Source organism: Coregonus clupeaformis, unplaced genomic scaffold, assembly GCF_020615455.1.
Source record: "Coregonus clupeaformis isolate EN_2021a unplaced genomic scaffold, ASM2061545v1 scaf1014, whole genome shotgun sequence".
In the NCBI taxonomy this organism is placed as follows: Eukaryota; Metazoa; Chordata; class Actinopteri; order Salmoniformes; family Salmonidae; genus Coregonus; species Coregonus clupeaformis.
In genome coordinates this window covers 75710-100000 of record NW_025534468.1, presented here as the reverse complement: position 1 = coordinate 100000, position 24291 = coordinate 75710, and the positions used below count along the sequence as shown (strand labels likewise).

General features: G+C 44.1%; 1 protein-coding gene across 1 annotated transcript in view; it reads left to right on the top strand.

Annotated features, from left to right (window-relative positions):
* Positions 1–24291, top strand: part of LOC123486127 (CUB and sushi domain-containing protein 3-like) — a gene marked incomplete at its 5' end in the record, with an annotated part of 123528 nt that overhangs the window by 85372 nt on the left and 13865 nt on the right. Inside the window, 6 exons of the mRNA XM_045217334.1 lie at positions 1479–1652; positions 8183–8356; positions 8989–9162; positions 11518–11703; positions 12636–12809; positions 22475–22657. Of these exons, the coding sequence (XP_045073269.1) occupies positions 1479–1652; positions 8183–8356; positions 8989–9162; positions 11518–11703; positions 12636–12809; positions 22475–22657 (1065 nt within the window). The remainder of the gene's footprint in view (positions 1–1478; positions 1653–8182; positions 8357–8988; positions 9163–11517; positions 11704–12635; positions 12810–22474; positions 22658–24291) is intronic.

The window sequence follows — 24291 nt, the reverse complement described above, 5'->3', positions numbered from 1 at the left end:
CTCTCTCTCTCTCTCTCTCACTCTCTCTCTCTCTCTCTCTCTCTCTCTTTTCTCCCCTGTCTGTCTCTCTCCACTTTCCCCCATCTCTCTCTCTCTCTCTCTCTCTCTCTGTTCTCCCCTGTCTGTCTCTCTCGCTCTCTTTTCTCCCCTGTCTGTCTCTTTTTCTCTCTCTGTTCTCCCCTGCCTGTCTCTCTCTCTGTTCTCCCCTGTGTATCTCTCTCTCTCGCTCTCTCTATCTCTCTGCTCTCCCCCGTCTACCTCTCTCTCTCTGCTCTCCCCTGTCTGTCTCGCTCTCTCTGCTCTCCCCCGTCTGTCTCGCTCTCTCTGCTCTCCCCCGTCTGTCTCTCTCTCTCTGCTCTCCCCCGTCTGTCTCTCTCTCTCTCTGCTCTCCCCGTCTGTCTCTCTCTCTCTCTGCTCTCCCCCGTCTGTCTCTCTCTCTCTGCTCTCCCCCGTCTGTCTCTCTCTCTCTGCTTTCCCCCGTCTGTCTCTCTCTCTCTGCTCTCCCCCGTCTGTCTCTCTCTCTCTGCTCTCCCCCGTCTGTCTCTCTCTCTCTGCTCTCCCCCGTCTGTCTCTCTCTCTCTGCTCTCCACTGTATCTCTCTCTCTCTGCTCTCCACTGTGTCTCTCTCTCTCTGCTCTCCCCCATCTGTCTCTCTCTCTCTCTCTCTCTCTCTCTCTCTGCTCTCCCCGCCTCTCTTTCTCTCTCTCTCTCTCTGTCTGTTCTCCCCTGTCTGTCTCTCTCCACTTTCCCCCGTCTCTCTCTCTCTCTCTCTGTTCTCCCCTGTCTGTCTCTCTCTCTCTCTCTTTTCTCCCCTGTCTGTCTCTTTTTCTCTCTCTGTTCTCCCCTGCCTGTCTCTCTCTCTCTCTCTGTTCTCCCCTGTGTATCTCTCTCTCTCTCTCTCTCTCTCTCTGCTCTCCCCCGTCTATCTCTCTCTCTCTGCTCTCCCCCGTCTGTCTCACTCTCTCTGCTCTCCCCCGTCTGTCTCTCTCTCTCTCTGCTCTCCCCCTCTGTCTCTCTCTGCTCTCCCCGTCTGTCTCTCTCTCTCTGCTCTCCCCGTCTGTCTCTCTCTCTGCTCTCCCCTGTCTGTCTCTCTCTCTCTGTTCTCCCCCGTCTGTCTCTCTCTCTCTGCTCTCCCCCGTCTGTCTCTCTCTCTCTGCTCTCCCCCGTCTGTCTCTCTCTCTCTGCTCTCCCCCGTCTCTCTCTCTCTCTCTGCTCTCCCCATCTGTCTCTCTCTGCTCTCCCCCGTCTGTCTCTCTTTCTCTCTGCTCTCCCCCGTCTGTCTCTCTCTTCTCTCCCGTCTCTCTCCGTCTGTCTCTCTCTCTCTCTCTCCTCTCCCCCGTCTGTCTGTCTGTCTCTCGCTCTCTCTCTGCTCTCCCCCGTCTCTCTCCCCGTCTCTCTCTCTCTCTCTCTCTCTCTCTATTTCTCTCTCTCTCTCTCTCTCTCTCTGGTCTCCCCTGTCTGTCTCTTTCTTATTGCAGTCATTTCCTGTGGAGAGCTGCCCACTCCTCCAAATGGGAGAAAGATTGGAACTCAGACTACCTTTGGAGGCTTTGCCATCTTCAGCTGCAACCCTGGATACATCCTGGTGGGATCCACCGTGAGGGAGTGCATGCTGTCAGGACTGTGGAGCGGCATAGAGGCTCAATGCCTGGGTAGGGACTCCCACTCTAGCCTGGTTACCAGTCTGTTTGTGCCATCATGCCACTCCTTGTCGTGATAACACAGACATAACTGGGACCAGGCTACTCCTATTCTCCTTCCCTCCTTTCCTATTTATTTACTGGGATAGACAGGCTTGAAAGAGAGTTGGAGTGAGATAGATAGGACACATTTATAGTGGTAGTGGGATCAGATCCCACACAGACACATATGGTGTATGAAATGTTGGTGCTGGCACCAGCCAATAGAGCAGGTCAATGCACTGGCTACAGACTCTTCTACGGAGATGACTCTCTGGATCTTTTAGGACTCTATGACAGAGTCTATTAATCTCTCTGTATCTTCGTTGCTGGAGAACCAAGCTAGCATATCTGAGAAACAGTATCTGCTGCTCTCTAGTTTAAAAGCGTGTTAATACATCTCTGGAGTGTTTCTGTAATGTGGGAGGGAAATGCTATGAGGAGGGAAATCTGAGTTGCATTAATTCGCTCTCTATTTCCTCCATTTAAGAGTTAAGAGTCAGGAAGGCTCAGTGAGTTTCTACTAAGGCAGATTTATTGTAGCTCGAGGTAATGTGATTATACTGTATGAGGGTATCAGACTGTACTTAATATATTGAGAAATATTGAGAAAATACACTGACTGTACAAAACATTAAGAACACCTTCCTAATCTTGAGTTGCAACCCCCCCTTTTGCCCTCAGAACAGCCTCAATTTGACGGGTCATGGACTCTACAAGGTGTCGAAAGCGTTCCACAGGGATGTTGACTCCAATGCTTCCCACAGTTGTGTCAAGTTGGCTGGATGTCCTTTGGGTGGTGGACCATTCTTGATACACACGGGAAACTGCTAGGCGTGAAAACTCGGCAGTGTTGCAGTTCTTGACATACTCAAACCGGTGCGCCTGGCACCTACTACCATACCCCGTTCAAAGGCACTTAAATATTTTGTCTTGCCCATTGACCCTCTGAATGGCACACATTTCTCAATTGTCTCAAGGCTTAAAAATCCTTCTTTAACCTCCACTTCCACTCCACTGATTGAAGTGGATTTAACAAGTGACTTCAATGAGGGATCATAGCTTTCACCTGGTCAGTCTGTCATGGAATGAGCAGGTGTTCTTAATGTTTTGTATACTCAGTGTATGGAGAATATATAGAGAATGTATAGAAAATATATAGAGGATATATAGAGAAAATATAGAGAATATATAGAGGATATATAGAGGCTATATAGAGTACATATCGAGGATATATAGAGGATATATAGAGTATATACAGAGGATATATAGTGAATATATAGAGGGTATATAGAGGATATAGAGTATATATAGAGGATATATAGAGAATATATAGAGGATATATAGAGAATATATAGAGGATATGTAGAGGGTATATAGAGGACATACAGTTGAAGTCTGAAGTTTACATATACCTTAGCCAAATACATTTAAACTCAGTTTTTCACAATTCCTGACATTTAATCCTAGTAAAAATTCACTGTCTTAGGTCAGTTAGAATCACCACTTTATTTTAAGAATGTGAAATGTCAGAATAATTTTAGAGAGTGATTTATTTCAGCTTTTATTTATTTCATCACATTCCCAGTGGGTCAGAAGTTTACATACACTCAATTAGTATTTGGTAACATTGCCTTTAAATTGTTTAACTTGGGTCAAACGTTTCGGGTAGCCTTCCACAAGCTTCCCACAATAAGTTGGGTGAATTTTGGCCCATTCCTCCTGACAGAGCTGGTGTAAATGAGTCAGGTTTGTAGGCCTCCTTGCTCGCACACGCTTTTTCAGTTCTGCCCACAAGTTTTCTATAAGGTTGAGGTCAGGGCTTTGTGATGGCCACTCCAATACTTTGACTTTGTTGTCCTTAAGCCATTTTGCCACAACTTGGAAGTATGCTTAGGGTCATTGTCCATTTGGAAGACCCATTTGTGACCAAGCTTTAACTTCCTGACTGATGCCTTGAGATGTTGCTTCAATATATCCACATAATTTTCCTTCCTCATGATGCCACCTATTTTGTGAAATGCACTAGTCCCTCCTGCAGCAAAGCACTCCCACAGCATGATGTTGCCACCCCCGTGCTTCACGGTTGGGATGGTGTTCTTCGGCTTGCAATCCCCCCCTTTTTCCTCCAAACATAAGGATGGTCATTATGGCCAAACAGTTCTATTTTTGTTTCATCAGACCAGAGGACATTTCTCCAAAAAGTACAATCTTTGTCCCCATGTGCAGTCTGTATCCAGCATCTTCACAAGGTCCTTTGCTGTTGTTCTGGGATTGATTTGCACTTTTCGCACCAAAGTACATTCATCTCTAGGAGACAGAACGCATCTCCTTCCTGAGCGGTATGACGGCTGCGTGGTCCCATGGTGTTTATACTTGCGTACTATTGTTTGTACAGATGAACGTGGTACCTTCAGGCGTTTGGAAATTGCTCCCAAGGATGAACCAGACTTGTGGAGGTCTACAATTTCTTTCTGAGGTCTTGGCTGATTTCTTTTGATTTTCCCATGATGTCACGCAAAGAGGCACTGAGTTTGAAGGTAGGCCTTGAAATACATCCACATGTACACCTCCAATTGACTCAAATAATGTCAATTAGCCTATCAGAAGCTTCTAAAGCCATGACATCATTTTCTGGAATTTTCCAAGCTGTTTAAAGGCACAGTCAACTTAGTGTATGTAAACTTCTGACCCACTGGAATTGTGAAATAATCTGTCTGTAAACTATTGTTGGAAAAATTACTTGTGTCATGCACAAAGTAGATGTCCTAACCGACTTGCCAAAACTATAGTTTGTTAACAAGACATTTGTGGAGTGGTTTTAATGACTCCAACCTAAGTGTATATAAACTTCCGACTTCAACTGTATAGAGGAGAGAACATATAGAGAATATATGGGAATTTATAGAGGATATATAGAGAACATATATAGAGAACATATAGAGGATATATAGAGAATACAGTGAGGGAAAAAAGTATTTGATCCCCTGCTGATTTTGTACGTTTGCCCACTGACAAAGAAATGATCAGTCTATAATTTTAATGGTAGGTTTATTTGAACAGTGAGAGACAGAATAACAACAACAAAATCCAGAAAAACGCATTTAAAAAATGTTATAAATTGATTTGCATTTTAATGAGGGAAATAAGTATTTGACCCCCTCTCAATCAGAAAGATTTCTGGCTCCCAGGTGTCTTTTATACAGGTAACGAGCTGAGATTAGGAGCACACTCTTAAAGGGAGTGCTCCTAATCTCATCTTGTTACCTGTATAAAAGACACCTGTCCACAGAAGCAATCAATCAATCAGATTCCAAACTCTCCACCATGGCCAAGACCAAAGAGCTCTCCAAGGATGTCAGGGACAATATTGTAGACCTACACAAGGCTGGAATGGGCTACAAGACCATCGCCAAGCAGCTTGGTGAGAAGGTGACAACAGTTGGTGCGATTATTCGCAAATGGAAGAAATACAAAATAACTGTCAATCTCCCTCGGCCTGGGGCTCCATGCAAGATTTCACCTGGTGGAGTTGCAATGATCATGAGAACGGTGAGGAATCAGCCCAGAACTACACGGGAGGATCTTGTCAATGATCTCAAGGCAGCTGGGACCATAGTCACCAAGAAAACAATTGGTAACACACTACACACTACAAACATCTGAATGATTCAGAGGAGAACTGGGTGAAAGTGTTGTGGTTAGATGTGACCAAAATCGAGCTCTTTGGCATCAACTCAACTCGCCGTGTTTGGAGGAGGAGGAATGCTGCCTATGACCCCAAGAACACCATCCCCACCGTCAAACATGGAGGTGGAAACATTATGCTTTGGGGGGTTTTTTCTGCTAAGGGGATAGGACAACTTCACCGCATCAAAGGGACGATGGACGGGGCCATGTACCGTCAAATCTTGGGTGAGAACCTCCTTCCCTCAGCCAGGGCATTGAAAATGGGTCGTGGATGGGTATTCCAGCATGACAGTGACCCAAAACACACGGCCAAGGCAACAAAGGAGTGGCTCAAGAAGAAACATATTAAGGTCCTGGAGTGGCCTAGCCAGTCTCCAGACCTTAATTCCATAGAAAATCTGTGGAGGGAGCTGAAGGTTCGAGTTGCCAAACGTCAGCCTCGAAACCTTAATGACTTGGAGAAGATCTGCAAAGAGGAGTGGGACAAAATCCCTCCTGAGATGTGTGCAAACCTGGTGGCCAACTACAAGAAACGTCTGACCTCTGTGATTGCCAACAAAAGTTTTGCCACCAAGTACTAAGTCATGTTTTGCAGAGGGGTCAAATACTTATTTCCCTCATTAAAATGCAAATCAATTGATAACACCCTGTCGCTCTCCGCTAACATCAAGGCGGTGACCCGATCCTGTAGGTTCATGCTCTACAACATTCGGAGAGTACGACCCTGCCTTACACAGGAAGCGGCACAGGTCCTAATCCAGGCACTTGTCATCTCCCGTCTGGATTACTGCAACTCGCTGTTGGCTGGGCTCCCTGCCTGTGCCATTAAACCCCTACAACTCATCCAGAATGCCGCAGCCCGTCTGGTGTTCAACCTTCCCAAGTTCTCTCACGTCACCCCGCTCCTCCGCACACTCCACTGGCTTCCAGTTGAAGCTCGCATCTGTGGTCCTCTGTAGCTCAGCTGGTAGAGCACGGCGCTTGTAACGCGAAGGTAGTGGGTTCGATCCCCGGGACCACCCATACACAAAAATGTATGCACGCATGACTGTAAGTCGCTTTGGATAAAAGCGTCTGCTAAATGGAATTTTTTTATTTATTTTGTTACAAGACCATGGTGCTTGCCTATGGAGCTGTGAGGGGAACGGCACCTCCGTACCTTCAGGCTCTGATCAGTCCCTACACCCAAACGAGGGCATTGCGTTCATCCACCTCTGGCCTGCTGGCTCCCCTTCCTCTGCGGAAGCATAGTTCCCGCTCAGCCCAGTCAAAACTGTTCGCTGCTCTGGCACCCCAATGGTGGAACAAGCTCCCTCACGACGCCAGGACAGCGGAGTCACTCACCACCTTCCGGAGACATTTGAAACCCCACCTCTTTAAGGAATACCTGGGATAGGATAAAGTAATCCTTCTACCCCCCCCCCAAAAAAAAATTAAATAAAAAATAATATAATAATAATAATTAAAAAAAATACATTGTATAGTGGTGATCCCACAGGCTATAAGGTGAATGTACCATTTTGTAAGTCGCTCTGGATAAGAGCGTCTGCTAAATGACGTAAATGTAAATGTAAATAACATTTTTGACATGCGATTTTCTGGATATTTTTGTTGTTATTCTGTCTCTCACTGTTTAAATAAACCTACCATTAAAATTATAGACTGATCATGTCTATAAAACGTACAAAATCAGCAGGGGATCAAATACTTTTTTCCCGCACTGTATATTACATTTACATTTTAGTCATTTAGTAGAGCGACTTACAGTTAGTGAGTGCGTACATTATCTGTTTTATTTTTCATACTGGCCCCCCGTGGGAATCGAACCCACAACCCTGGCGTTGCAAACGCCATGCTCTACCAACTGAGCTACATCCCTGCCGGCCATTCCCTCCCCTACCCTGGATGACGCTGGGCCAATTGTGCGCCGCCCCATGGGTCTCCCGGTCACGGCCAGCTACGACAGAGCCTGGATTCGAACCAGGATCTCTAGTGGCACAGCTAGACATTTTTAATTTTTAATTTTTGTAAAATGCAATGCAGTGCCCTAGACCACTGCGCCACTCGGGAGATATATAGAGTATATAGAGGATATATAGAGGCTATATAGAGGCTATAGAGGGGATATATAGAGGATATATAGAGGGTATATAGAGAATATATAGAGGATATATAAAGTATATAGAGAATATATAGAGGATATATAGAGGATGTATATAATATATAGAGAGTATATATAGAGGATATAGAGAGTATATATAGAGGACATATAGAGGATATATAGAGGATATATAGAGAACATATAGAGGATATATAGAGAGTATATATAGAGGACATAGAGGATATATAGAGGATATATAGAGAACATATAGAGGATATATAGAGGATATATAGAGATATATATAGAGGATATATAGTTATATAGAGAATATATAGAGGATATATAGAGGATATATAGATGATATATAGAGGCTATATAGAATATATAGAGAGGATATATAGAGGATATATAGAGGATATATAGAGGATATATAGAGAACATATAGAGGATATATAGAGGATATATAGAGGATATATAGACTGCTCTCTTCCTCCTTTCTTGGATGGCTAACAGTACATGACTGCGTCTGAAGTCACTTCCTATCCCCTGTACAATGCACTACCTTTGACCAGAGTAGACAGCATAAGAAATAGGATGACATTTCAGATTTGCCCCATGTGTTTAACTTTGCAGCAAATATTGTTGTAAAAGCGTGTATATGCTAAATACATTTGATTGACTGATTGCCTCCCACCCCCACACCTCCCTCCAGCTGGTCACTGTGGTATCCCGGAGAAGATTGTGAACGGCCAGGTGATAGGGGAGAACTTTGGCTACAGAGACACCGTGGTGTACCAGTGTAACCCTGGCTTCAGACTCATAGGATCCTCAGTACGCATCTGCCAGCAAGACCACCTCTGGTCCGGACAGCTGCCGCTGTGTGTCTGTAAGTGTTCACCTCTACCCTACTGGTCTGTATCTGCAGATGTTGTTATATCTACCCTACTGGTCTGTATCTGTAGATGTTGTTATATCTACCCTACTGGTCTGTATCTGTAGATGTTGTTATATCTACCCTACTGGTCTGTATCTGTAGATGTTGTTATATCTACCCTACTGGTCTGTATCTGTAGATGTTGTTATATCTACCCTACTGGTCTGTATCTGTAGATGTTGTTATATCTACCCTACTGGTCTGTATCTGTAGATGTTGTTATATCTACCCTACTGGTCTGTATCTGTAGATGTTGTTATATCCATAGAAATAGAATGACTAGAATGGTGAACCCCTTAAACCAGGGGTATTCAATTCTTACCCTACGATGTCCGGAGTACTGCTGTTTTTCTTTTCTAACTGAATATTAATTGCACCCATCTGGTGTCCCAGATCTAAATCAGTATTCTATTAGAGGGGCAGAATTAAAAAGCAGTGGAACTGTCTTGAAGAAGATTTGAAGACCATGCCTAGACCGAGGCAATTTCACAAGAAAACTGATGGGGATACTCAATGTGGCCGTCGGTCCATAAAAATGTAAACGCGTTCTAGTAATTCCAGTAATTGCATTTCTATGTGTGTAGCCATCACATGTGGCCATCCAGGCAGTCCCATCTATGGAAGAACTACAGGGGATGGATTCAACTACAACGATGTGGTCAGCTTCTTCTGTAACAAAGGCTACATACTGGAGGGAGCAGCCAGAGCCCAGTGCCAGGCGAGCCGCCAGTGGAGTCAACAGCCACCTACATGCAGAGGTGGGTAGCAGGCAGTAGGCACACACACACACTCCAACGTACACACACACACACACTCCAACGTACACACACACACACACGCACGTATGGAGGCATGCACTCACTCATGCCCGCTCACACACACGCCCGCGCACACACACAGGCACAGCATCACGCACTGGCATGCACACATACATGCACAAACGCACACGCACGTACGCGTTTACATTTTTATGGAACAACGGCCACATTCAGTGTCCCCATCAGTGTTCTAGTGAAATTGCCTATGTATGAAAATGTATGCATTCACTAACTGTAAGTCGCTCTGGATAAGAGCGTCTGCTAAATGACTAAAATGTCAAATGTAAAAATGTACGTACACACACACACTCAAATCAAATGTTATTTGTCACATGCGCCGAATACAACAGGTGTAGACCTTACTGTGAAATGCTTACTTACAAGCCCTTAACCAACAATGCAGAGTAAGTAAGTAAGAAACTTGCTAAATAAACTAAAGGAAAAATAGTAACACTATAAAATAACAATAATGAGGCTATATACAAGCAGTACTGGTACAGAGTCACTGTGCAGGGGTACGAGGTAAAAGTGACTAGGCAAAGGGGATAGATAATAAACAGAGTAGTAGCAGCGTATGTGAAGAGTGTGAATGTGTGTCTGTCTGTGTGTGTGTGTGTGTTTTGTCTGCGTGTCCATGTGTGTGTGTGTTGGATTATCATTGTAGTATGTGTGAGTGTGTGGTTAGAGTCCACTGAGTGTACATCGAGCCGGTGGAAGAGAGTCAGTGCAAAAAATAAGAATAAATAATAACAAAATAAGGGGGTCAATGCAAATAGTTTTTTTAGGGCCTTCCTCTGTCACCACCTGGTATAGAGGTCCTGGATGGCAGGAAGCTTGGCCCCAGTGATGTACTGGGCCGTACACACTACCTTCTGTAGTGCCTTGTGGTCGGATGCCGAGCAGTTGCCATACCAAGCGGTGATGCAACCAGTCAGGATGCTCTCGTTGGTACAGCTGTATAACTTTTTGAGGATCTGAGGACCCATGCCAAGTCTTTTCAGCCTCCCAATGGGGAAGAGGCCCTCTTCATGACTGTGCTGATGTGTTTGGACCATGATAGGTTCTTAGTGATGTGGACACCAAGGAACTTGAAGCTCTCGACATGTTCCACTACAGCCCCGTCGATGTGAACGGGGGCGTGCTCAGCCCTCCTTTTCCTGTAGTCCACAATCAGCTCCTTTGTCTTGCTAACGTTGAGGGAGAGGCTGATGTCCTGGCACCACACTGCCAGGTCTCTGACCTCCTCCCTATAGGCTGTCTCATCGTCGTCGGTGATCTGGCCTACTACCGTCGTCGGCAAACTTAATGATGGTGTTGGAGTCATGCGTGGCCACGCAGTCATGGGTGAACAGAGAGTACAGAAGGGGACTAAGCACACACCCCTGTGGGGCCCCCATGTTAATGGTCAGCGTGGTGGAGGTGATGTTACCTACCCTCACCACCTCGGGGTGGCCCGTCAGGAAGTCCAACATGTCGATCCAGCTGCAGAGGGAGGTGTTTAATCCAAAGAACCTTAGCTTAATGATGAGCTTGGAGGGCACTATGGTGTTGAATGCTGAGCTGTAGTCAATGAACAGCATTCTCACGTAGGTGTTCCTTTTGTCCAGGTGGGAAAGGACAGTGTGGAGTGCAATAGAGATTGCATCATCTGTGGATCTGTTGGGACGGTATGCGAATTGGAGTGGGTCCAGTGTGTCTGGGATGATGGTGTTGATGTGAACCATGACCAGCCTTTCAAAGCATTTCTTGGCTACAGAAACAGCAAAGCACAGACATCTGACACCTATAGCCTATCTGTGGAAAATAAATGAGTCATTTTAAGCATCATTAGTATTTAAAATACTTAATATAGCATGGGTACGTCAAGTTCTGATAGCTAGTCATAGTATAAACAGGAGCAGGCTGTGATTGTGTCATTTCAGCGATTCTATTATTAACTGGCAATTGAACAAAGACAACACTTGACAGATAACACAGGTAGCGCTTTATAATGAATAGTTCAGCCAGATGGAATATACAAAAAAGTATGAGCTTCCCAGAGGGAACAATTAGAGCTATGGTATGATGATGGTTGATAGGAAAATATATACGTTAATTAGGGAAATTGTAGCCTGGTTCCAGATCTGTTTGTGCTTTCAAGACAGTACAAACAGATCTGGAACCAGGCTAGGGAAAATATTGACATGGTTGACAACAGTTGTTAGTGATACAATAGTTTTGACAATTGTTGTTATTGAAATCATTTTATTAACATGATATAGTGATAATAATTCTATGTGTTTTATTTCCATCCAGTGGTGAACTGCACAGACCCAGGCATCCCGGCTAACTCTATCAGAGAGAGTAAGATAGAGCATGGTAACTTCACGTTGGGCAGTGTGGTGTTCTACAACTGTAACCCTGGATACTACCTGTTTGGTTCCTCTGCACTGACCTGTCAACCTATTGGCCACTGGGACAAACCTCTACCTGAATGTCTTGGTACGTTTGTTTTCTCTTCAGAACTTGTTGGAGCTACAGATGTAGGATCTTAATTTGATCGCTGTTTTGTTGCTGATGAAATGCAGATGCGCGTCGTGATTTATAGAAATTCACTGAAAACCTGCACTATCACACAGTTATATTAACAGTATTCCACTTTTCATGTAGCCTCATTTTGACCAGCTAATAGCCTAAACCCCGATCAATCAACATTATGGACTACACATTCAAATCCTGTTGCTGCAGGATTATTTTGCTGCCACAATACAGGTCAAATTAAGATCCTACATTTGTACCACACACCCACAACTACTGAGGTGCAGGAGTAGGCCAGAGAGAAAAAGTAAGCTTATGCTCACCTAGGGTTGATGCACAGTTCACATTTATTGTGCAATAGTGCTTAGCTTTTGCTGTAAGTGACATTCATCCTAGCATTTCTCCATGATCTACCTGTTGTTCTAACCATGTGTTTTATCCTTAGTGAACTTGATTTGTATAGGTCACAAATGTTTGTAACCAATGTCTGTCTAAATGCTAATTACCTAATAAATGCTGACTGTAATGACTATACTGACCTATGCACTCTTAGAAAAAGGTAGAACCCTATTGGGTTCCATTTAGAACCCTTTCCACAGAGGGTTCTACATGGAACCCAAAATAGTTCTACCTGGAACCAAAAAGGGTTATTCTATGGGGATAGCCAAAGAACCCTTTTGGAACCCTTTTTTCTAAGAGTGTAGTGTTAATGATGCCTGCCTCCCAAATGGCACCCCATTCCCTATATAGTACACTACATTTGACCAGGGGCCATAGGGTTATGGTCAAAAGTAGTACACTATATAGGGAATAGGGTGCCATTTGGGACACATGCAATGTTAATGAGCCATAAGTAGCTAACTGTTGGCTATGGGGAATGTTACTGTGTGTTATAGAAGAGGACTGTGGGAACCCTGGCTCTCCTCCCTACGGTACCATGGTTGGGGAAAAGTTTTCGTTTGGCTCCCTGGTGCAGTACTCCTGTTCAGGGGACAGAGAGCTGATTGGAGAGTCATCAATCACCTGTCAACTCAATGGACACTGGAGCGGCCCCATACCTCACTGTTCAGGCAAGGACCCATACCTCACTGTTCAGGCAAGGACCCATACCTCACTATTCAGGTAAGGACCCATACCTTACTGTTCAGGTAAGGACCCATACCTCACTTTTCAGGCAAGGACCCATACCTCACTGTTCAGGTATGGACCCATACCTCACTGTTCAGGCAAGGACCCATACCTCACTGTTCAGGTAAAGAGGCCACAGACACAGAGTTCAGTAGCACTGCTCAGATGAAGTCAGGAAATTGACCTCCTGAAGTTTTGTTGTGTAGTAGTGCATTATTATAATGTGGTTTGTTCCCATACGCATCCCAAATCATTATTATAATGTGGTTTGTTCCCATATGCATCCCAAATCATTATTATAATATGGTTTGTTCCCATATGCAAACCAAATCATTATTTTAATATGGTTTGTTCCCATATGCATCCCAAATCATTATTATAATGTGGTTTGTTCCCATATGCATCCCAAATCATTATTATAATATGGTTTGTTCCCATATGCATCCCAAATCATTATTATAATGTGGTTTGTTCCCAAATCCAAGACCTCACTTACCTCTCTGCTCTGTACTTCCTAGATTTGAATCGGTTGCTTGCTTTCCAAGTTTCCATCCATCCCTCCCCACCACCAGGGATATTTAGTTTGATGTTTCAGCAAGGCTCCTACCTTCCTCCCTAAATCCCACCACTGTTCATCCAGTCCATCGCCGTTAAGTGTTCCTGACCGTTTAAATTCAATCTCAAATCTCTCCTAAAACATCTTTACTGCCTGTGAAAGAAGTGTATACTCTGTTTAATTCACTGACCCAAAAATACAGGTCGGTGTGTGTAAGCAGAGAGAGGAAAGCAGAGTGGTTTCACAGTTGATCATGCTATTTAAATTCTCAGCCTCAGAACTTGAGGCTGCGTCCCAAACTATTCTCTATGTAGTGCACTACTTTTGACCAGGGCCCATAGGGAATAGGGTGCCTTTTGGAACGTGGTCTGAGTTTTTAAAGTATTAACTCGAACACTTTAGTATCTTTACCACAAAAGCCTGGATGTGGAGACTGTCAGCCAGGACATTTAAACGCCTGGATGTGGAGACTGTCAGCCAGGACATTTAAACGCCTGGATGTGGAGACTGTCAGCCAGGATATTTAAACGCCCTGATGTGGAGACTGTCAGCCAGGACTTTTAAACGCCTGGATGTGGATACTGTCAGCCAGGACATTTAAACGCCTGGATGTGGATACTGTCAGCCAGGACATTTAAACGCCTGGAGGTGGAGACTGTCAGCCAGGACATTTAAACGCCTGGATGTGGATACTGTCAGCCAGGACATTTAAACGCCTGGATGTGGAGATGTCAGCCAGGACATTTAAACGCCTGGATGTGGAGACTGTCAGCCAGGACATTTACATGCCTCTCTCTCTGACTCACACAGACACGCTCCTCTCTTGACACATCCAGCCGCTCTCTCTGACTCACACAGACACGCTCCTCTCCTCTCCTGCTACGTCCAGCCTCTTTCTCTGACTCACACAGATACTCTTCTCTCCTGAAGTGTCCAGCCTCTCTCTCTGCTCTCTCTGACTCACACAGACACGGTCCTCTTCTCTCCTGCAGCACCTCAACACCAGCTGTGCTGAGAGCCTCTGACCTGAAATCTGTCTCATGTAAAGACGTGTGGAGAGGGATATGATGGGATATTATGTGAACTTCTTCAGGTTCAGACACGAAGGCTCTCTGTCAACAACTCAGATATTAGCTAGCTAGAGCAAAGGGCCATGATTACTGCCCACGGTTGTCCAGATTGGAGCTTGTTGCAGACAGGTACTAATGGTGTTACATATACACAGGTATACACATTCCAAGTAATTTATTACATTACCAGCTGACACTAGCAGACAAAATACTAGTGTGTTATAGGGTAGCTTGCTGTGGTGTCGTTTTAATACCATATGTTGGATGGGAATCCACTACATAAATCACGCCCCTTATGAGGACGATTCCTCACGCGGTATCATTAATGTAGGGGGATCTCCTCCAACATATGTGACTGGTTACAGGATCTGACGCTAGTTCCTACTTCACAGAAGGTCCATTAGATTTTTTTTATTTTTCTTTAGTAGAAATTACTTCCTGAACATGTGAACTTTCGTGTGCTTTAATTACAGACTGATCTGGGACCTGTTAATATGAATACACATGTAAAATCTGTCTATAACAGAATATATTTGGACAACTGCAAAAGTCATGCTACAGTTCTCAAAAATATTGCTGCCTGAATTTCTCTGGTTTTAGCAGAGAGAGTAAAAGGCTGACTCCCGTGTTTACATGATGTGATTGAGTTCTTTATTAGTATAGTCATGCATCTTCAGGATATCCAGCCCACATGGGCTTATAAGACAGTGTATTTGCTGTAGCAAAATAACATAATTATGTCTATATATGCACACATACATATATATATATATAAACATCAAATCTAATCAAATTGTATTTGTCACATACACGTGTTTTAGCAGATGTTATAGCGGGTGTAGTGAAATGCTTGTGCTTCTAGCTCCGACAGTGCAGTAATATCTAACAAGTAATATCTAACAATTTCACAACATATACCCAATACACACAAATCTAAGTAAGGAATGAAATGTAAGAATATATACATATATGGACAAGCAATGACAGAGCGGCATGGACTAAGATACAGTAGTATATTATAGAATAGAATACAGTAAATACATATGAGATGAGTAGTGCAAGATATGTAAACATTATTAAAGTGGCTAGTGTTCCATTTCTTAAAGTGGCCAGTGATTTCAATAGGCAGCAGCAGCCTCTAATGTGCTAGTGATGGCTATTTAACAGTCTGATGGCCTTGAGATAGAAGCTGTTTTTCATTCTCTTGGTCCCAGCTTTGATGTACCTGTACTGACCACGCCTTCTGGATGATAGCGGGGTGAACAGGCAGTGGCTCGGGTGGTTGATGTCCTTGATGATCTTTTTGGCCTTCCTGTGACATCGGGTGCTGTAGGTGTCTTGGAGGGTGGGTAGTTTGCCCCCGGTAATGCGTTCGGCAGACCGCACCACCCTCTGGAGAGCCCTGTGGTTGCGGGCGGTGCAGTTGCCTTACCAGGCGGTGATACAGCCCAACAGGATGCTCTCAATTGTGCATCTGTAAAAGTTTGTGAGGGTTTTAGGTGCCAAGCCAAATTTCTTCAATCTCCTGAGGTTGAAGAGGCTCTGTTGCACCTTCTTCAGCACACTGTCTGTGTGGGTGGACCATTTCAGTTTGTCAGTGATGTGTACGCCAAGGAACTTGAAGCTTTCCACCTTCTCCACTGTTGTCCCGTCGATGTGGACCACCTGGGGGGCGGCCCGTCAGGATGTCCAGGACCCAGCTGCACAGGGCGGGGTTCAGACCCAGGGCCTTGAGCTTAATGATGAGCTTGGAGGGTACTATGGTGTTGAATGCTGAGCTATAGTCAATGAACAGCATTCTTACATAGGTATTCCTCCTGTCCAGATGGGATAGGGCAGTGTGCAGTGTGATGGCTTTCATACGGCAGTGAAAAACTACTGAGAAAACAAAACCAGAACCTTTCAATTAACTGATCTAATCGCATCTTCCAAGCTTTGGAGATTACATTTGCAACCAGGAATACTTATTTCCAAAATAACCATTCAAGTTTTTCTTTATCTCTAGTCCAGAATAGTTTCTGTTTTCTTTGCAACATTTTATCAAACAGTATACACTACCGGTCAAAAGTTTTAGAACACCTACTCATTCAAGGGTTTTAGAATAATAGTGAAGACATCAAAACTATGAAATAACACATGTGAAATGATGTAGTAACCAAAAAAGTGTTAAACAAATCAAAACGTATTTTATATTTGAGATTCTTCAAATAGCCACCCTTTGCCTTGATGACAGCTTTGCTCTAAATAGGAAACCATCCAGTCTTCAGTTCATTAACCTGTCCACGGGAGACTGGAGCTGTATATAGGAAACCATCCAGTCTTCAGTTCATTTACCTGTCCACAGGAGACTGGAGCTCTTAATAGGAAACCATCCAGTCTTCAGTTCATTAACCTGTCCACGGGAGACTGGAGCTGTATATAGGAAACCATCCAGTCTTCAGTTCATTTACCTGTCCACAGGAGACTGGAGCTCTATATAGGAAACCATCCAGTCTTCAGTTCATTTACCTGTCCACAGGAGACTGGAGCTCTATATATTTGTATAACTGAACGTGTTGTTTAAGATCCCAGAGTATAATTGAACGTGTTGTTTAAGATCCCAGAGTATAACTGAACCTGTTGTTTAAGATCCCAGAGTATAAATGAACCTGTTGTTTAAGATCCCAGAGTAAAAATGAACCTGTTGTTTAAGATCCCAGAGTATAACTGAACCTGTTGTTTAAGATCCCAGAGTATAACTGAACCTGTTGTTTAAGATCCCAGAGTATAAATTAACCTATTGTTTAAGATCCCAGAGTATAAATGAACCTGTTGTTTAAGATCCCAGAGTATAAATGAACCTGTTGTTTAAGATCTCAGAGTATAACTGTAGACTGCTAATAAGGCTGATATGTAATTTAAAGGACCCTGGATCATTCTTTGCTGACTTTGGGATTGGTTTAATTATGGATCTGTACCAAGTTGAAGGGATGATACCATTTTTAAAACACATTTGAAAAAGACTAAATAGAGTCTGCAGTAACCTAGGAGACTTCAGGACTTTTAGGACTCTATTCATCTATATTATGTAGCTTCTCTAGTTTTTTTTCTTCTAGTTTCTGCTTTTTCAACAGCCTTCCTAACTTCCTCCAGATCCTACCTTTTCATGGTTGTTTGATCAATATGACTGTAAAGTTGCCAAATGTAAGAGGACTCCCGTGATATTGACATATTTGCAGAAATCCAATCTGGTGTATTTTGTGGCTTTTGGCGAATGTGTTCTAATGATCTAAAGTTGCACTGTTCCAACTGCCTGTAAACACACAGTCCAGTTCAAAGTCAATGATGGCAGGCCTGTGTGGCAAATGGCTTGTTTGCATAAAGGCCTACTGAAGCTCTGATTGGCTATGGTGCACCGGTCTGCATAGACTCCGGTCCTGGACGAGATAATGTTTTTATTAGGTTTTATTTACTGCAGTGTCTATTAATTGTCCAAACTCTATATTGCTATAGAATGCCTTACTATACGTAATTCCCAAATATTCTATGAATTTATGAAAACGTGAAAATGACCATATCTAAGTGCTCACTTGTCAGAAAATGTTTTAAAAAGTGTCATATTCTTTCTCGGGGTGTATATGAACCGATTTTAATAAGATGTGATGTTGCTTAACTGCTGTCAGTTCCACGTTGAACCTCTTCTCATTGATTGGCCTTTACATTTCAGGAACATCTCATTACAGACCAGAAATGACTTAACTATTTTATCCAATACAGTTGACCAATTAGTTGAGGTCTCTTAGGCTTGTATGGAACTGATTTAACAGGTAAAGACTTTTCCATTGCCTCATGTAGTACATGACAGAACCGGCCATACCGCTGATCAATATTATTTGGTGTTTTCTGGCAAGCTTCCAGGTTATCAATAAGGTCCGTAAGAACAGTACAGCACATGTCAGATGAAAGACAATGGTCAGGTAGGTTTCTGGGCCTTCTTTTGGTCTGATTTGCACTTGATTTATATAAGCCTACATTGCCTTCCTCCCCAGTATAGTTTCCCACCATGAATTTCATAATAGACAACAATGAATGATCAGGAAGTCTACTACGGTCTCCAATCAGGCCAATACACTCAGCTCAGTTGAAGTAATCACATTCAACTCAACACATGTCTTGAGACAGTCATGGGGTGTTACAATATAGTGGACGACTGCTTTTCCCTTTGGTGATATTGATGAGAGAGTTTTGTGGTGGTAGTCTACCATTCAGAATGCAGCACTTGGAATCCTTTAAGAATTCAATGAACGTTGCCCCATGCCTCTTTCCACCTGTCTATAGCAACTTTATAAGAAACATTATTATGTTGAAAATCCCAAATTATTTGCATAGTAAACTTATACACAGCTCTGACACACACACTTACCCCACCAGACATGCCACCAGGGGTCTTTTCACAGTCCTCAAATCCAGAACAAATTCAAGAGAGCGTACTGTATTATATAGAGACATTTTTGCATGGAACTCCGTTCGATCTCATATTGCTCAAATAAACAGCAAACCTGGTTTCAAAAAACAGATAAAGCAACACCTCACGGCACAATGCCTCTCCCCTGTTTGACCTAGATAGTTTGTGTGTATGTATTGATATGTAGACTACGTGTGCCTTTTTTTTTAATGCATGTAGTTCTGTCCTTGAACTGTTCTTGTCTATTAATGTTCTGTATTATGTCATGCTTCATGTTTTGTGTGGACCCCAGGAAGAGTAGCTGCTGCTTTTGCAAGAGCTAATGGGGATCCTAATAAAATACCAAATACCAAAATACCACACCATGAGCGTAAATTATACAATCTTTCAGATCGGGAACAAGACTGTCCACATACAGTGGGGAGAACAAGTATTTGATACACTGCCGATTTTGCAGGTTTTCCTACTTACAAAGCATGTAGAGGTCTGTAATTTTTATCATAGGTACACTTCAACTGTGAGAGACGGAATCTAAAACAAAAATCCAGAAAATCACATTGTATGATTTTTAAGTAATTCATTTGCATTTTATTGCATGACATAAGTATTTGATCACCTACCAACCAGTAAGAATTCCGTCTCTCACAGACCTGTTAGTTTTTCTTTAAGAAGCCCTCCTGTTCTCCACTCATTACCTGTATTAACTGCACCTGTTTGAACTCGTTACCTGTATAAAAGACACCTGTCCACACACTCAATCAAACAGACTCCAACCTCTCCACAATGGCCAAGACCAGAGAGCTGTGTAAGGACATCAGGGATAAAATTGTAGACCTGCACAAGGCTGGGATGGGCTACAGGACAATAGGCAAGCAGCTTGGTGAGAAGGCAACAACTGTTGGCGCAATTATTAGAAAATGGAAGAAGTTCAAGATGACGGTCAATCACCCTCGGTCTGGGGCTCCATGCAAGATCTCACCTCGCGGGGCATCAATGATATGAGGAAGGTGAAGGATCAGCCCAGAACTACACTGCAGGACCTGGTCAATGACCTGAAGAGAGCTGGGACCACAGTCTCAAAGAAAACCATTAGTAACACACTACGCCGTCATGGATTAAAATCCTGCAGCGCACGCAAGGTCCCCATGCTCAAGCCAGCACATGTCCAGGCCCGTCTGAAGTTTGCCAATGACCATCTGGATGATCCAGAGGAGGAATGGGAGAAGGTCATGTGGTCTGATGAGACAAAAATTGAGCTTTTTGGTCTAAACTCCACTCGCCGTGTTTGGAGGAAGAAGAAGGATGAGTACAACCCCAAGAACACCATCCCAACCGTGAAGCATGGAGGTGGAAACATCATTCTTTGGGGATGCTTTTCTGCAAAGGGGACAGGACGACTGCACCGTATTGAGGGGAGGATGGATGGGGCCATGTATCGCGAGATCTTGGCCAACAACCTCCTTCCCTCAGTAAGAGCATTGAAGATGGGTCGTGGCTGGGTCTTCCAGCATGACAACGACCCGGAACACACAGCCAGGGCAACTAAGGAGTGGCTCCGTAAGAAGCATCTCAAGGTCCTGGAGTGGCCTAGCCAGTCTCCAGACCTGAACCCAATAGAAAATCTTTGGAGGGAGCTGAAAGTCGATCTTGCCCAGCGACAGCCCCGAAACCTGAAGGATCTGGAGAAGGTCTGTATGGAGGAGTGGGCCAAAATCCCTGCTGCAGTGTGTGCAAACCTGGTCAAGACCTACAGGAAACGTATGATCTCTGTAATTGCAAACAAAGGTTTCTGTACCAAATATTAAGTTCTGCTTTTCTGATGTATCAAATACCTATGTCATGCAATAAAATGCAAATTAATTACTTAAAAATCATACAATGTGATTTTCTGGATTTTTGTTTTAGATTCCGTCTCTCACAGTTGAAGTGTACCTATGATAAAAATTACAGACCTCTACATGCTTTGTCAGTAGGAAAACCTGCAAAATCGGCAGTGTATCAAATACTTGTTCTCCCCACTGTATATATACCGTATACATAGGATCAGTGTATAGAGACCTGAGACCCGTCCCCTTGTAGAACCATCCGGTGGTAAATAACAAGAGAAAATATATAACGAAAGAATATTGCGACACAGTGTTCAAATCAATATTCACTCTATATTGTTCAAATCATTTGTTCCTAACAAAAAAAGTCCAACGCCACCTGAAGCTTTATGGGCTCTTATGTGAACGTTTCGGTTGTGTCCAAACCAAGAATAACCATCCAAGTCAATAGTGGAGTCGCTTCCTCATCCTCCCATTCCCCGAAATATAGAAATCTCTCCCAGCCGGGATCTCTCGTAGGACTGTTCTGAAGTGGAGTTGGATGATTCGATCTTTGTGGGACTTGGCCGATCTGATGAACACCCTCTTGAATTTTTGGCTGCTCTTCAGATGTTGCTTCAGCCGGAGGACATCCACTTTATCTTTCACCCCCCGGAATGCGACCTTCACGACTCCTGGTCCCTGGCCTCTCTCTCTCTCTCTCTCTCTCTCGCTCTCGCTCTCTCGCTCTCTCGCTCTCTCTCTCTCTTTCTTTCTCGCTCTCTCTCTCGCTCTGATCTGATCTGCTCTGCTTGACTTGTTCTTCATTACAATATGAAATGTTCAGAAGATGGGATCGGTCACTCTCCTCCTCCCCTCCCCTCCTCTCCTCTCTTCCCCTCATCCTCAGCTTCACAAGGGAACATGTCCCAGTTTCCTACTGGAGCTTTTTAATGGGGGGAAAGTTAAGCTACCATAAAGTGCCTCCACTAATTCATTTGCAACGACTGAGGTTGGATGTGTCCCAAATGGCACCCTATTCCCTAAACCTTTGGCCAAGTAGTGCACTATGTAGGGAATAGGGTGCCATTTGGGACCGAGCCAGAGTAACACTCTAGCACTGCATCTGTTACTGCTTCCTAGGAAAGTCAGTGTTATCTCATGTTAATGTGAAAGCTAGAGCCCTCACAGCATACCTTTCCTCTGATTCACCTGTTAACTACACCTGGCTGGGTTCATACCTATCCTCTGATTCACCTGTTAACTACACCTGGCTGGGTTCATACCTATCCTCTGATTCACCTGTTAACTACACCTGGCTGGGTTCATACCTATCCTCTGATTCACCTGTTAACTACACCTGGCTGGGTTCGTACCTATCCTCTGATTCACCTGTTAACTACACCTGGCTGGGTTCATACCTATCCTCTGATTCACCTGTTAACTACACCTGGCTGGGTTCATACCTATCCTCTGATTCACCTGTTAACTACACCTGGCTGTGTTCATACCTATCCTCTGATTCACCTGTTAACTACACCTGGCTGGGTTCATACCTATCCTCTGATTCACCTGTTAACTACACCTGGCTGGGTTCGTACCTATCCTCTAATTCACCTGTTAACTACACCTGGCTGGGTTCTCATGTCCGTCATGTCAGCTGGGAATAGGGTGCCAGTTGGGATGCAGCCTGAGCGGTCAGGTTCATTCTCTCTCTCTATGTCCTGTGTAGGAGACTCTGAAGGAAGCTGCGGGGACCCTGGTACACCCGTCCATGCAAGCAGAGAGGCCAGCAGCTTCCATCTGCGTAGTAAGGTGCGCTTCACCTGCACTGTGGGCCACACACTATACGGCTCAGCTGAGAGGATCTGCTTTCCCAACGGAACCTGGTCTGGGAGACAGCCCTTCTGCAAACGTGAGGCTTAGTGGTAGATAGGACAGTGATGTGAATACTAAATGTTTAGAGGCAAGCACATGGAGATTGAATGGATGGTTTACAGTATGCATGCACAACGGCACATGCAGGAGCACACGCAGGAGCACACACAGGAGCACACACAGGAGCACACAAACACAACAGGAGCACACAAACACAACAGGAGCACACACAGGAGCACACACAGGAGCAAGCACACACAACAGGAGCACACACAGGAGCACACACACACAACAGGAGCAAACACAGGAGCACACACGCACAACAGGAGCACACACAGGATCACACACAGGAGCAAACACACACAACAGGAGCACACACAGGAGCACACACACAATGAATATGCAATTAGCTGTAAATGGTTTACATTATGCATGCACAACGGCACATGCAGGAGCACACACAGGAGCACGCACACTCAACAGGAGCACACACAGGAAAACACACATACAACAGGAGCACATGCAGGAGCACACACAGGAGCACACACACACAGACACACAACAGGAGCACACACAGGAGCACACACACACAACAGGAGCACACACAGGAGCACATACACACACAACAGGAGCACACACAGGAGCACATACACACAACAGGAGCACACACACACAACAGGAGCACACACAGGAGCACACACGCAATTAGCTGTAAATTAGTATATTTCACTAGCACATTGTCCTTAGAAAAAGACAGTGCTCAAAACCAACCGAACAATATTTCTTTGCTTCCAGAATCCTGGTAAAACCCTTTATTTTTCAGCCTCAAGCCAACTTCTACTTCTGACGTGATTAATTACATTTTAAATATTGGATCACAGGCCACTTCTCTGCTGCAGTGCATAAATTGCCTCAGGGTTTGACCGGAAATGGCAGAGAATCTCTGACAGGCTTCCGTTTCTCCTTGATGGTTATTAACTCACCCAGCCTCAGCCTGACAGACACAATGTCCATGGCTGGGTCTCAAATAGCACCCTATTGTCTGTTTAATGCACTTTGAACTACATTTCGTCAAAAGTAGTGAACTATATAGAGAATACGGTGGCAGTTGAGACATGCAAAATGTCATTTTTAATGACAGGCTACTGAACTCCCCGCTCACCACTCTAGCCTTGATGTGGCTTGCAGCTGAACTGATTTATAGATGGTTAGCTATCCTCTATCCTGACAGGCTGGATCCTCTCAATGACTGAACTGATTTATAGATGGTTAGCTATCCTCTATCCTGACAGGCTGGATCCTCTCATTGACTGAACTGTGTTGTTTCTGCTTCAGCTTTGATCCAAGAGCTTGACTGGTATTTAACGGGAGCAATGTGAGCATATCATCCCGGTGCTTTCTAGTTTACTGAAACAGTGGGGATATTTACCACAGATTTAACATATTGTCTGTCCTAAATGACACACTTTCCCAATATAGTGAACTTCTTTTGACCAGGGTCCATAGCACAGAACGTGCTGAATAAGTTGCATCCCAATGGCACCATATTTGATAAGTCAATAGGGCTCTGGTCAAAAGTAGTGCACTACTATATAACATATTCAGAGCACATTCAATCCCTTCAGTGGCCTCGTCATGTCAGGAAGTGATTGAGGGGGAAACCTCTCCTTC